At 42.9% G+C, this 12,378-nt stretch overlaps 1 protein-coding gene across 1 annotated transcript; it reads right to left on the reverse strand.

Moving 5' to 3' along the window:
* Nucleotides 1–4,539: 4,539 nt before the first annotated feature.
* Nucleotides 4,540–6,822, reverse strand: CHCHD1 (coiled-coil-helix-coiled-coil-helix domain containing 1). The gene is made up of 3 exons (XM_082286550.1): nucleotides 6,661–6,822; nucleotides 6,056–6,174; nucleotides 4,540–4,922 (listed from the first exon to the last, which is right to left on the reverse strand). The coding sequence occupies exons 1-3, from the start codon at nucleotides 6,800–6,802 to the stop codon at nucleotides 4,812–4,814; spliced, it is 372 nt and encodes a 123-aa protein (XP_082142676.1). The 5' UTR covers nucleotides 6,803–6,822; the 3' UTR covers nucleotides 4,540–4,811.
* Between the last annotated feature and the right edge of the window lie 5,556 nt (nucleotides 6,823–12,378).

Below are 12,378 nucleotides of genomic sequence, written 5' to 3' on the forward strand. Positions count from 1 at the left end.
CTTCAGCATAAAAACAAGGAACAGGCTGCTAAAAATCTACTGGCTTGACAAAAAGCCTCTTTTTTTTCCTTCCTTCACTTTTGCCCATTACTCACTTCATGTGACGGTTTTGTGTTGCCTCATTCTCAGTCACTCATCAAAGGCAAGGAAATCTCACTACATGCTGGATCTTTTACAGGAGTCGCTAAGTGGTAGAAAGGAGCTGTTTCTGTAGTGGATTTGGCCAAGAATTACACTCAGTTAATTAGGAGCAAATCTCCTATATCCTCATAGTGAGGGAGGCAGATGATCAGGGCAACAGAGGATGGAAATAGCTTAGATGCTACATCCCACTGTAACGCTCAGGCAGCACTAGCACAAAGGAGCAAAACAAAATAAAAATATGGGACTGTGCTAGAATTTAGAACCACTTACTCTAGTGAACACACAAGCAAAGGATATACTGGAACCAGGAACACAGATTTTGTTAGCATTCAGAGAAATTAGCTCCTTAGTAGAGGCTGTTGATGCTCATTCAGAATTCCATCCCATGAGATGCTCACTGTTTAGGCCTCTGACACAGGGTTTAACACCTCTAGCAGAAGTCTGCACTGGATTGCTCTCACTTTACCTTCTGAGTTGCCTCCCTCTCAAGGCAGAATTTTCCTAAATAAAGCGATTTAATAGATAAAGTAATTTTAAAGGAAGCACAGACCAGTGCACCAAAAGCAATAGAAGGCCAAGCTTGTATTCACTTTTTGGAAGAATGACAAACTGGAAAGATAGAGTGGGTTTTGCAGTTGTCTCCTCTGTGGTAGGTTCTCTTCTGGAACTATTTCCTTCTCACCAAGACTACCCTGTTTTTCTGGCACATGTAATGACATTTCTTGAGAGAGGTGGATCTCAGATTCTCAAAAGCTTCTCATGACTACTCTCCAAGGTGGAGAGGAAGACCAAAAGGGAATTATACCAATATAACTATGGTAGTTTAGACCAGTAATGTATCTACAGATAATGTAATACTGAACTTTCCTGTATGGGCAAATTTGAAGTAGTTGTAACTATCTAAATCCACTGTTCAACATTAGTCACCTTCTCACCCTGATATATGCATAATTCTGTTACAGTACATCTATGATTCTCTACAGAGTCTGCCTTGATTTTGCCAGATTTTTCTGTATTGACCCTTCTGAACAACAAATCCCATCTTCTAAAATGTTCCTGGCTCTCTGGAATTCAACCTATTTCTCCTGAACTGGCAGGATGACTATTCATCAAGACCAGATGAAATATTAATGCTACCTCCACAGTGAAAGCCTAAAAGGAGTAGTTAACAGCAATCGCAATCATACCCAGAGCTAGTATAATAGTCAAGCTATAAGCTACAGGAATAAGATCAAGGAATTCCAGCAGATTTGCTTAAATCCTGTAAATCCGACTTAGGAGGGTAGAACAGCTAGTCAGCTTTTGTTTAATTCTTTCCCCACCACGCAATCACATACAGGTCTTTGCAGCAATTTCTTAACCAGTGTGCTCAACACCAGAACTCAGATTTCTTTACTCCCCAGCAACAGCATCATGGGGTGGTACAAAGCCCAACTCAGAAAGAACAGTGCCATTCCCTGTGGGTACGCACATGAACGATTAATGGAGTGATCCTCAATGTGAGCATCTCACAGAATGCATTTAGACACCCAGCATAAGCTTAACGGTGAGATACAGGAAAATGGGCAGCAGCTGAAATTGCCAAGGACAATCAGTAACTGGAGGGTTTTTGGTTACAGCAAAAGAAGCAAAAGAATTGCTCAAGTACTTTTAAAGGAAGCACTGTAAAACCTGGGTGCACCTGAAAAGCATTGTTTCCTTCCTCTCAATAAATAAAAGGATTGGAAAACCTTAGCATAGTAATTTCAAGCTTATAGTAGACATGTAAAAGGTTAGACAAAAACCCAAACAACTGAATTTGTGATGCTCACCATGAAGCAGTATAATCCAAAAATAGCTGTTCAGATTAGTGGGAGCTGTGCAAAATTTCAAAATAGAAAAACGTATTAAGTGTCTCTATTACAGCCTCTTATGCAAGACTGTTCTTCACAGACACTAGAATTTGGTACCTTCAGCACAGGTGCTATCTTAAGAGATGCAAAACTATGCTTATATTCCAAGTTTTAATACGAAGAAAAATCATCATCAACTGAGGTGAATCGGTTCCTCACTCCCAATCTAGCTTGTATCCTCCAGAAACAGGAACAGCAAGTAGCATTCCTTTTCACAGTGTCTTCTGGACAGAAAATGCAAAATGTCATAGAACCGAAGTGTTTTCCCAAACTCAGATGGGGATATTGTATTCTTACTGACCCCAAGTCCTCTGAAAGACTCAATTATGCCATAATAGCAACAAAAGAACAAGCTACCCTGTGGATAATCTGCTAATGAGCCACTGTAAGTAACAGTTAAATGAAAATTGCTTCAGTAACTTGAAAGCATTCACCTGACCAAATTTTTTGTGATGCAGAGATATCAGCCTGGGGCTCCAGAGGACTCAGCTCCAGCAAACTCTACAGCTACCTGTGGGTAATCACACAGTATGTGCCTGACTCCCCTCTTACTCTGCTTTTTCTACACACCCAAAAGAATTACTGATATAAGTGGTTATAACACTTCTCCGAGACACTGCATTTTTCTCACCAACTAGGTACTGGTCCCAGGAACCTGCCTGTAGTTTAGTAGTACTGTAGTGGAAACACCACTCCCCCCCCCCCCCCCCCCCCCATCAAAAACTAAAAATTAATTACATTATTTCAATTATCAGTCCATGCTTCAACTTTCTCTCCCCCTTTTAGTTTTTTTACCAAAAGACAATGAAACATTTTGTTGTAGATTATGAGTTGCCCAAGTCAAACACTGGTCTTGCTTTATTACAACACAGACAAAATAATCAAACTCATGTGGCACCATACCTGTCCCACCTGCAAATCAGAGGGCCTAAATCACAAACTTCTGTGTTAAAATTATATTTGATACTTACCAATGTATAATGTATGTGTTGGTTCAACACAGCCTGGTTTTTGGTGGAGTGGAAGGAAAGCTGCTAGAAACTTCTATGTTCGGCACAGAGCAAATTGCTGAAGGCTCTGATAATGGGCAGGTTATTAGCCCAATTAGACAAGTTGGTAATGCCTCTGATGACATATTTAGGAAAGGAAAACCCAGGGGAAAGTCTCTTTTTCTTCTCCTGAGGGGTGGTGAGCCGGTCGCCAGGGCCCATCACAGTGGGGGGGCCGTGTGCCCGGGGCCCTCCCGAGGCCAGGGCCGCCCGCACGGTGCCAGCAGGGACCACATGGCCAGCGATGAACATGGTGAACAATTCCCAATATGAAGTCCAGATGAAATCAACCTTTTCAGTGCAGCAAAGCTCTCAAAGAACTTTTCAACTGATGGAACTTGAGAACAAATGAACCTACAGACACCAACTTTCTCCAGAGTCAGAGAAAAGGGAAAAGTGAGGACACATGAAGAGAACCAACATAGTGGCACTGAGGTCAGTGAAAAGGAGAGGGAGGAGGCGCTCCGGGTGTTGGAGCTAAGATTTTTTCTACAAGCCGTGGTGAGGACTATGGTACAACAAACTGTTTCCCTGTAATTCATGAGGTGCACAGGGGGATGCAGAGATCCACTTGCAACCCCTGAGAAAGTGTCCACGCTGGAGCGAGGGGATGCTGAAAAGCTGTAATCTAGTAAGGAACAGAGAGAGAGAGAGGACCCTTTCTTCCAAACTAGAACTGCTCACCCCATGAACTAAAATGACCCACACTGGGCAGTTGTGGGAAGACTGCTTGGCCCGTGGGAGGGACTCACATTACAGCAGGTTCAGGCAGGACTGCTACACATGAAGTTGAAACCATGCTGGAAAAGTTTGCAGAGAACTATCTCCCATGCAAAGGATCCCACAGCACAGCAGAAGAAAGAAACTCTCTTCCTCACGCGTACCGGAAAAAGATTTTTAGGAAGTGAAAGACTGACCAAAACCACCTCATGTTTTGTCTCCTTGGGTGGCTGGTGGAAAGAGAATGGGACTGGGAAGCAAAGGTGTTCTAAAGGTTTATTTTAGTTCTCATCACCCTTTTTACTTCTAATTCGGTTAATAAATTTTCTTTATACTGTGTAAGTTTTAAGCCTGTTTTGCCTTAAAGTGTTTTTCCCGTAATCCTTACCTCAACTCATGAATTTTCAATTCCCCCTCCTCTTCTCAGCTATAGCAAAGTAAGTGGACAGTTTTTCGTGGGTGCCTGGCACTTAGCCAGTCTCAAAACCCTGACAATGTATTAACAAGGTATTTTGCTGGAGATTTTTTCTAAATTCTATAGCCTTTCTTTACAGCAGTGGGAATTTTAAACGTTTCAAGAGGCACCGAACTGTGTATAGACACATGTAAGAGTACAAGCCATGAGATTACTATCAATTTTAAGATGGCTCAGTGTTCGAGCCTGAAAACTTTTGGATAGCAGCTCCAGAGCTGGGCAAGAAACTTGCATGTGAGGAAGTCACCCCGTTAGGAAATGCATTTACATGTTTGCCTAGAAGGTTTTATTTAACAGTGATGACCCAAATAGACTAGTTGAACAACACTGCAGAAATCCTAACACTGCAAGACCCAAGAGTCTCATGAACGAAATCAGCTGATACTCAAGATGGGTGGTTTTTACTCTGGAATCAAAAGCAGGGTCAAGATCCACAAACCACTTGACATCAATCACTCAAGTTGACTTTCCTCTTTTTTGACAAAGACCCCAACTTTAATTGCTTGTCCACAGTCCCTTTCATAAAGTACATTATACATAACGGGTGATCTGAGGAAACCTCTTCAAGAGCTTGTTCACTTTGCTTGAAGGCAAGTTTCCCCTGGATGACAGGGTGTCCTCATTTTGATTCTTGTGCTCTTTCTGAAAGAGAAAAAAAACCCTCAAAATATTTACCTCCATTTATTTGCAGAGTTGATGCTCATTCCCAGAGACTACTACTAACTGTATGAGGATTTTTTTTTCAGAAAAATGCTGTTTCTTTAAGGAACACTTACCATAGCACTTGGCTCAATAATAACAAGCTGATGGCCTTCAAATAGTGCAATTAATGACTGACATCTTGCAAAGATTATATCCTCCCATATTCTTAGTTAATGATGATATAAAGTTCTGGTAACAACTCAGATCTTTTACTTTCTGTTATTCTTTGATTTTTGTTTGATTCTTTGTCATCTACCAAATAAACTGGGGATAATTTTTCACTTATGCTGTCAAACAGCAACAGTAAATAACTATTTAAATGATGACACTGTTACTGAAAGAAAATGGAAACCTGAAACTAGTTTAAGGACAAGTTTAGTACATATACGTACCTTTAGTCTATTTTGAAAAATATTTTACTTCAAGCTTATAATATAGTATTATTATGTTAATATATAATACACAATCAGAAACCTCTGATTTCCAAACAGTATCAAATTTATTTTTCAAAAATGTCTAGCCTTCAAAGTCAGAAACAGGTTGGAAAAGACCTCTAAGATAATTAAGTCCAACCTTTGACCAATCACCAACTGGACCGTGGCACTAAGTGACATGTCCAGTCATTTTCTGAACACCACCAGGGATGGTGACTCCACCATCTCCCAGGCCGGCCTGTTCCAATGTTTCAACACACCCTCAGTGAAAAAGTTCTTCCTGATGTCCAGCCTGAACCTCCCCTAGCACAGCTTGAGGCCATGTCCTCTTGTCCCATCACCAGCTGCCTGGGAGAAGAGACTGACCACCACCTGGCTACCCCTCCTTCCCGGTAGTTGTAAAGAGCAATAAGGTCTCCCCTGAGCCTCCTCTCCTCCAGACTAAACAACCCCAGCTCCCTCAGCTCGTCCTTGTAGGACTCTCTGGATCCTTCACCAGCTTAATTGCTCTTACTTGCTCAAATGGGTCACAATCAAATTGTTCAGAGAACGTAATTCTTGCTGGCACACAAAAAATGACTGGAGACTTCCTCCTTCCCTACTGCTAGCCTTTAAGAACATAAAAGGGGCCTTAATTACTTCTGCCTTTGCCACGCAGTCATAGAACATCCGGATCTCCTCGGTACAAGATGCATCGTTGAAGTCATTCTGTTTCCAGCAGGCCATCATTACCGACATCTCCGTAATGCACGTAGCCTCTAGAAGGGAAAGACACAACCAGAAATCTCAGGTGTTTGGGAATTCATGCTAACAGCCTCCACAGTGCATAAATCTCCAAAGAAAATGGGGTAGAGGCAAGTGAGGAAACGCAAAACTAAAGATCCCAGCTTTGCTTTGGGCAGTGAAGTTGCTGCTAACAGAAAGCAAACAGCTGCAGCCACCTAGCATCTGATTGAATTTTTAAAGTAAAGGCAATGCCAGGACGCAGCGTGCCTGACGCGCATACGACGCAAACTTAGGGCTGCAGTGTGAGAAAAAGATCCTTCCCACAGAACCCGGGCGCGAATTCCATGGCCCAGACCGGCCCCTCTCCTCTGCTGCCCTGCGGAGCACAAGGCACGGCCGAGCCCCGCCAGCAGCGCGGCCCTTCCCGGGGCACAGCGGCGGCTCAGCTCCCGGGGCAGCGCTGGCGGGGCCGGGCCCAGCCTTCCCCTCGCTACCGCTCCCCGCCGCCGGGAGCTCACCTGTCAGCTGCTCCCGGCGGTTCGCCACCTTGTCGGCCAGCGCCAGCGGCCGGGGCGGGCGGAGCGCCGGGGGCCGCTTCTTGTTCCGCCAGTGCCCGGACACCCAGCGCGTCACCCAGGCGGGGTACGCGGACGCCGCCATGCCCGCCCGGAGCGCGGGGCGGAGCGGGGCGGAGCGGGGCCCGCCCTCCCCTGGCGCGGGAAGCCGCCCGTGGCGCAGCCGCCCGCTCCGCCCCCTCCTGCCCATACGGCCAAGGACAGGCCACGGAAATCGAGAAACTCCCCACAGCTTCCGCCCTGGGCGGAACCACTGCCCCAACAATTACCATCCAGAAACTCCTGCGGCAAAACTAACGAACGAACAAACACACTTCAGCCAGAGCAGAAGAAATCATGATTGTTTCAAGTAATTCAGATGGAATTAAAGGAATCACAGAATGGGCGAGGTTGGAAAGGACCACAGTGGGATTGCACAGGATTGCATCCAGATAGCTCTGGAATACGTCCAGCGAGGGAGACGCCACAGCCTCTCTGGGCTATTCCAGTGCTCGGCCACCTGCGCAGTAAAGTTGTTCCTCATGTTCAGGTGGAACTTCCTGTGCATCAGCTTCTGTCCGTTGCCTCTTGTCCTATTGCCCAGCACCACAGAGAAGAGCCTGCATCCCTCCATCCTTTTGATGCTCTCCCCTCAGATACTAATAGGCATGGATGAGGTCCCTCTCACTCATCTCTTATCAAGTTCTTCTGCAACTGAATGGAAACTCTTCTTGGTACTTCAAACTCACATAATTTAGCTCTCAGCCCCTCATTTCTCTCCATTACATTACAGCTGGGTCTCCCCTGCATTGTTCCTACTGTTCCTTCCAAGCAGATACTGAAACTGCTGCTTTCAAAATGGCAGCATCATTCCCACAGCCTCATATTCAGTGGTGGAAAAAACCTCTTGTTCCCAGAAGTTTCTTCCCTAGGTCCTGGAAGTCCTCAACTCATCTGGCAGGTGCTCATGTCCCCAGCTGAAAAAGACAGGCAATACAGAAGGCACAGGAACATTCCAAAGGCTGGGATACAAACAGGTCTCTTGCACAGCAAGACAAAGTAGATGCAGAAAAGTGAGGAGTTAAGACGCCAGACACCGGGGCCGCAAAGCACTCAGATCCTTGTCGTGGAGCAGTTCCCGAATAAGCCATTTTACCACTGTATCCAGAACAGCTAAAGTTCTCTGACCATACAAAGAAGGCCAAATCAAAGATGCTTTTCTTTGCAATTTTTTTATTTTATCGGACACAAATTTGGATTAAAATATATTCAACCTCCTAGACATAAAACCCAAAGGACTCCCCTTTGCCTAGTCAAGGAAGTTAACAAGACTTTAGAAATTCTGTTAACTTGAGCTAAACATCACCAGGCTTAAACAACAAAATTCTCAATGTGGTTACTAGAATTTACTGCTTCTGCTGACAATAAATCCTGGTATGTCCAATTTTATAATTATTTTTGTGTTATTTTTAAAATAGTATATATACTTAGAGTTCAAATTAAAGAATATGAGAAGACGTTTTTCAAGTAAACAAAAGATTTCTTTAAGCACTCTTCTAGGCATAAATTTTCATCTCTTAAGGTACAAATTTTCTGGACATTTTGGTAAGCAGGATGTTTCTCTATTTCCATTTTTTCCAAAAAGACAGGAAACAAACTATCCTTTGCGCTTGACTACTGGTAGAGAGGAAAGAAAACAGGCTGACATCTTCAAATTAGGCCAGAGGGCTTGCATTGTGCAACTCTAAACAATGGAAAATTTGCAAACCTAAGACAGGCACGTGAAACACGTTTCAGTATTCCAGTTCATGGGAGGTTCAGCTACTCTTGGTTTTGCCTCTTCTAGCTACCCTTACTTCCTACCTTACTTCTAGCTACCCACCTTCCCCTGCTGCACTGGCCTCCTGCAGTGCCTAACGAGATTGGCACAGAAATAGTAACAGGGAAAGACAAAAGTACTAAGACGTAAGAGAAGCTGAACTGCACTCCCTGTAAATCAGCCTCCTTTTTCCAAATTACATTAGCTAATAGTGGCAGCACGTTCGAGTCCTTTCACCTTCAAAAGCTGATCTCTCATTTAATTAATTCCAAGAAAAATGAGGTGGAGGAGGAGGGGAGGCTGAGAAATACAAAGTCAAACTACACAAGGAGAATTGTAATAGCTTCCTGTTAGTTACTGCTGTCTGCATTAGAACCTTTTTTTCGGCATTCAGTCTGGTATTGGAGAATCAGCCTAAGCAATTCTTAAGCAGACAGAATAAGGTACATGACTGTGCCTGCACACACCAGGCAGAGATATCTGAAGTAGGACACTGTTTCATTGTTAAACATTATTTTTTAGTATTACACATTAATTTTAAGGGAGAATGCAGAACTACAAAAGGGGTGTGTTACTCAATAGCCAAGTGTCTCCACAGCCTGTTTTTTCTCAGCTGATAGCACCAAGTCACCAATGAATGGAACAGAAATGCTGACTTTATTGGGACAGTCAGAAACCAAATTCCCTCAACACTGAGCCCGACAGATGTTTCACTGTGACTCCTGAATGTACAACTACAAAAACCATGTAAAACTTTGACTTTCACTAATTAGCATTTACAACTTTTTTCTTGTATCAACATATTTAAAGCTGAATCTTAGCTTGTGTTTCAGCTGATCAAAACCAAAATGAACCACAGAGCTTAAACTATTAGTATTAGATTTGAAAAGAATATATATCACAACTGAATAAGGGCCACATATGATGCTACAGAAAATGCTATGCCACAACTAAATGCAATGCTAACAATGCTGTGATAAAATACACCCTTAAAATGAGACTGTTATCTTAAATACCTCTTTAAGAGGTGAGAAATTACACCATGTATTCTTCACTTTCTGGTGTAACTATGTAAAACCTCCAGATACTGCCTAAAAATCAATTAGGGGATGAGGCTAAGAAATCAGTTCTTTTGGGAAAAAAGAATAGAGTTGATATCCATGTATTTTTGAACTGCATGGATCCAGCTTTCAGGTAAATTCTAGTATTTTCACACAAATTTATCTTGAATACACCAGTTCTTCTCATACCAGTTCATAAAGCTCTCACCTACCGTAATTTATTCTCATGTCTCACCCTGACCTCCTTAAACCAATTTAATTGGAGATGCCTTGGATTTAAAGCACTTCCACTTCAACTTAGTAGTGAAACTAGCCAGTTTGCTAAGATTCCAGGTGGTTCAGACTTAACTCCTGCCTGCTGAGCTATTGTGTTTGGACAGTATTAGCACCTAATGCTCTCATTAGCACAATATATTAATGGACTCACAAGGAAAGATGTCACACCCCAACCCAACTCCAGCCCAGCCCTTATTCTATGCTATCTCAATCAGATCAGCTGCTCTGCATTTTTCTGTCTACCTGAGTAGTTCTGACCTGCCATCCCTAAGCCCTAACTCCCAGGATCTAGGAAGTTCATCCCATTTCCACTGCAAATTACCTGTGCCTCTTTATTTGCTCAGAGATGCCACAAAGTATCATCATCTGCTCTGATCCATTCCAAGATCCCCAGAACCATCTCTAGCTGAGACACTTGCACATTAAATGGGTCTTTTCTGCAGTAAACATGTATTTAAGAGCACACAAATTAAGATGCTAGTGGTGTCAGAGCTCTGGAACAAATCCTGCAGCTCCATTCCTCTCCATCCTTCCTAATCCCTCTGCAGGGCCATCTATTTCTCACTGCCAGCTCTGAGACAATGAACCATAAAGAGAAGTACAATTTGTTAAAGCCTGATGCAGGCTTTGGCTCAGTTAATCATATCACTAAAAGGATTTTGTCTCTGATTAATTTCACCCTGTCAGTAGAGGTCTCCAGGCAGAATGAAGAAACCTGCTACCCTGTATGTTTCCAATTGATACAACTTCCCAGAAGGTGCCTGGAGATCCATCAATAACCTTAATTAAATACAACCGGATAGATGACAACTAATGGTTAAGGGAGTGGCTCTCTTGGGACTATGGCTGAAGAGTGTGTATGGCAGGACAGTAAGCCAGGCAGATGGCTGCTTGTCCAACACAGCAAAGCCTGTTAAAACTCTGATGTCCTTGATGGCTGAGTTCCAATTCAATTTATCCTGTTCCCAGTCCTTTAAGAGTTGTTCTTCCACACCACTTAAAACTACCCTCTGTCGAAGTGCAAGAGGGGCATTTCTGCTGTGATTCTCCTGCTGCTGCTGCACTTTGCAGACCCTTTCCAGAGAAAGCAGCTCGTTCTCCTTTCCCTCTAAACATATACATCCACTGTTGCTTGGTTCTCATTCTATTTACCAGACAGGACACAGAGATCTTTCAGTTTGAAAATTATTAGTGACTGAAATAAGAAAAGGCAACTCTTTTTGAACTCCTTTCGAGTTCTAGAAATCATCAATGTTAGGTATCAAATCAATATTCTTCAGTGAGGTTATATGCTTCTTACAAATTGCAGTCCTTGCTAAAGGACAGAAAACACAGACTACTAGTTCAGTAAATAAAATAAATAGGCAGCACTAGGTATCACAGAAGAATGAAACTGTGGCTTGTCCAATCGATGCAATGCATTGGACTGCTAGATTTTTAACCTTCAGTCAGACATTTGTTTCTCCTCTCTCACATCTCAGAGGGCACAAACTTATCCTAGCTTGTCAAGTCAATTCTGAGACACAGCATCAATAGAGTCTACTGGGGTTTCATGTGAGCAGTAATGAGGAGATATTTATTTTTAGAACATTAATGCTAGTGAATAAAGCTATCCTGACAGCTCCGAAAGCCTCCCTCTAGTCACACAGTAAACAGGCACAATGCATAAGCAGTGAAGCCACTCACCCTAGTCTGTAGGATCCCGCCAAAGCATTTACACAGGTAGTCATCTTCAATATTTGGTATCTTTGATAAATTCCTGATAGTCTCAGTTTTTATGAATATGGGTACCTACACTGTAAGAAAATGATTGAGATAAATGTTGAATCTATCATGTTTAGTTTGAGTATCACATAGCCTTCCAGTAGTCACAATATGAGTGATGACATTCAGCCACCATCTAGCTGGTTTGGATTTAAAGCAGTGAAGTAAGAAATCCAGTTAGCAGCCAAGAACAGAAATTGGGAACCTTTTTCCAAAATAATAATGCTACAGTGACCTCCCTCCTTGTCTGCATTCACACACTTGCATTAGTAGAAAGACAACTAGGAGGGTAAATTGAATTCACTTTGGCTAAGACTGGCAGTACTTGCTGGCGCTATATAGCAATCCTTTCAAACACATTATTAAGTAAATTAATTGCAAACTCTTCAGAGACCCAGCTTCTCCTCCTGTCTCCTCCAACAGGAGAGAATGAAACAGGAGAGAATCAAAGTAAAGCCATGGTGGTAGAACCACCTTTACTCAACATTTTGCAGTCCTTGCTGTGCAGAGCAGTAGATGCTGTGAAGGTCAGTCGGCAGCCTCGAACACAACTGCAACCACAACTCCACCCACCTGAGGAGGATTACCACCTCACCTCTCCTGTCCCTGCAGAGTTTGCCTGGCACCTACACCAGGTATTCATACTATGAACTGAATAGATATTCCAGCCTTAATTCTTGCATACCATACATAAAAAGTGAAATAAACTTACTATATTAATGGAGGCAACAGATACACGGTTTATAAATCATGGAAGTATTG

The sequence above is a fragment of the Coloeus monedula genome (assembly GCF_965178545.1).
Source record: "Coloeus monedula genome assembly, chromosome: 8".
In the NCBI taxonomy this organism is placed as follows: Eukaryota; Metazoa; Chordata; class Aves; order Passeriformes; family Corvidae; genus Coloeus; species Coloeus monedula.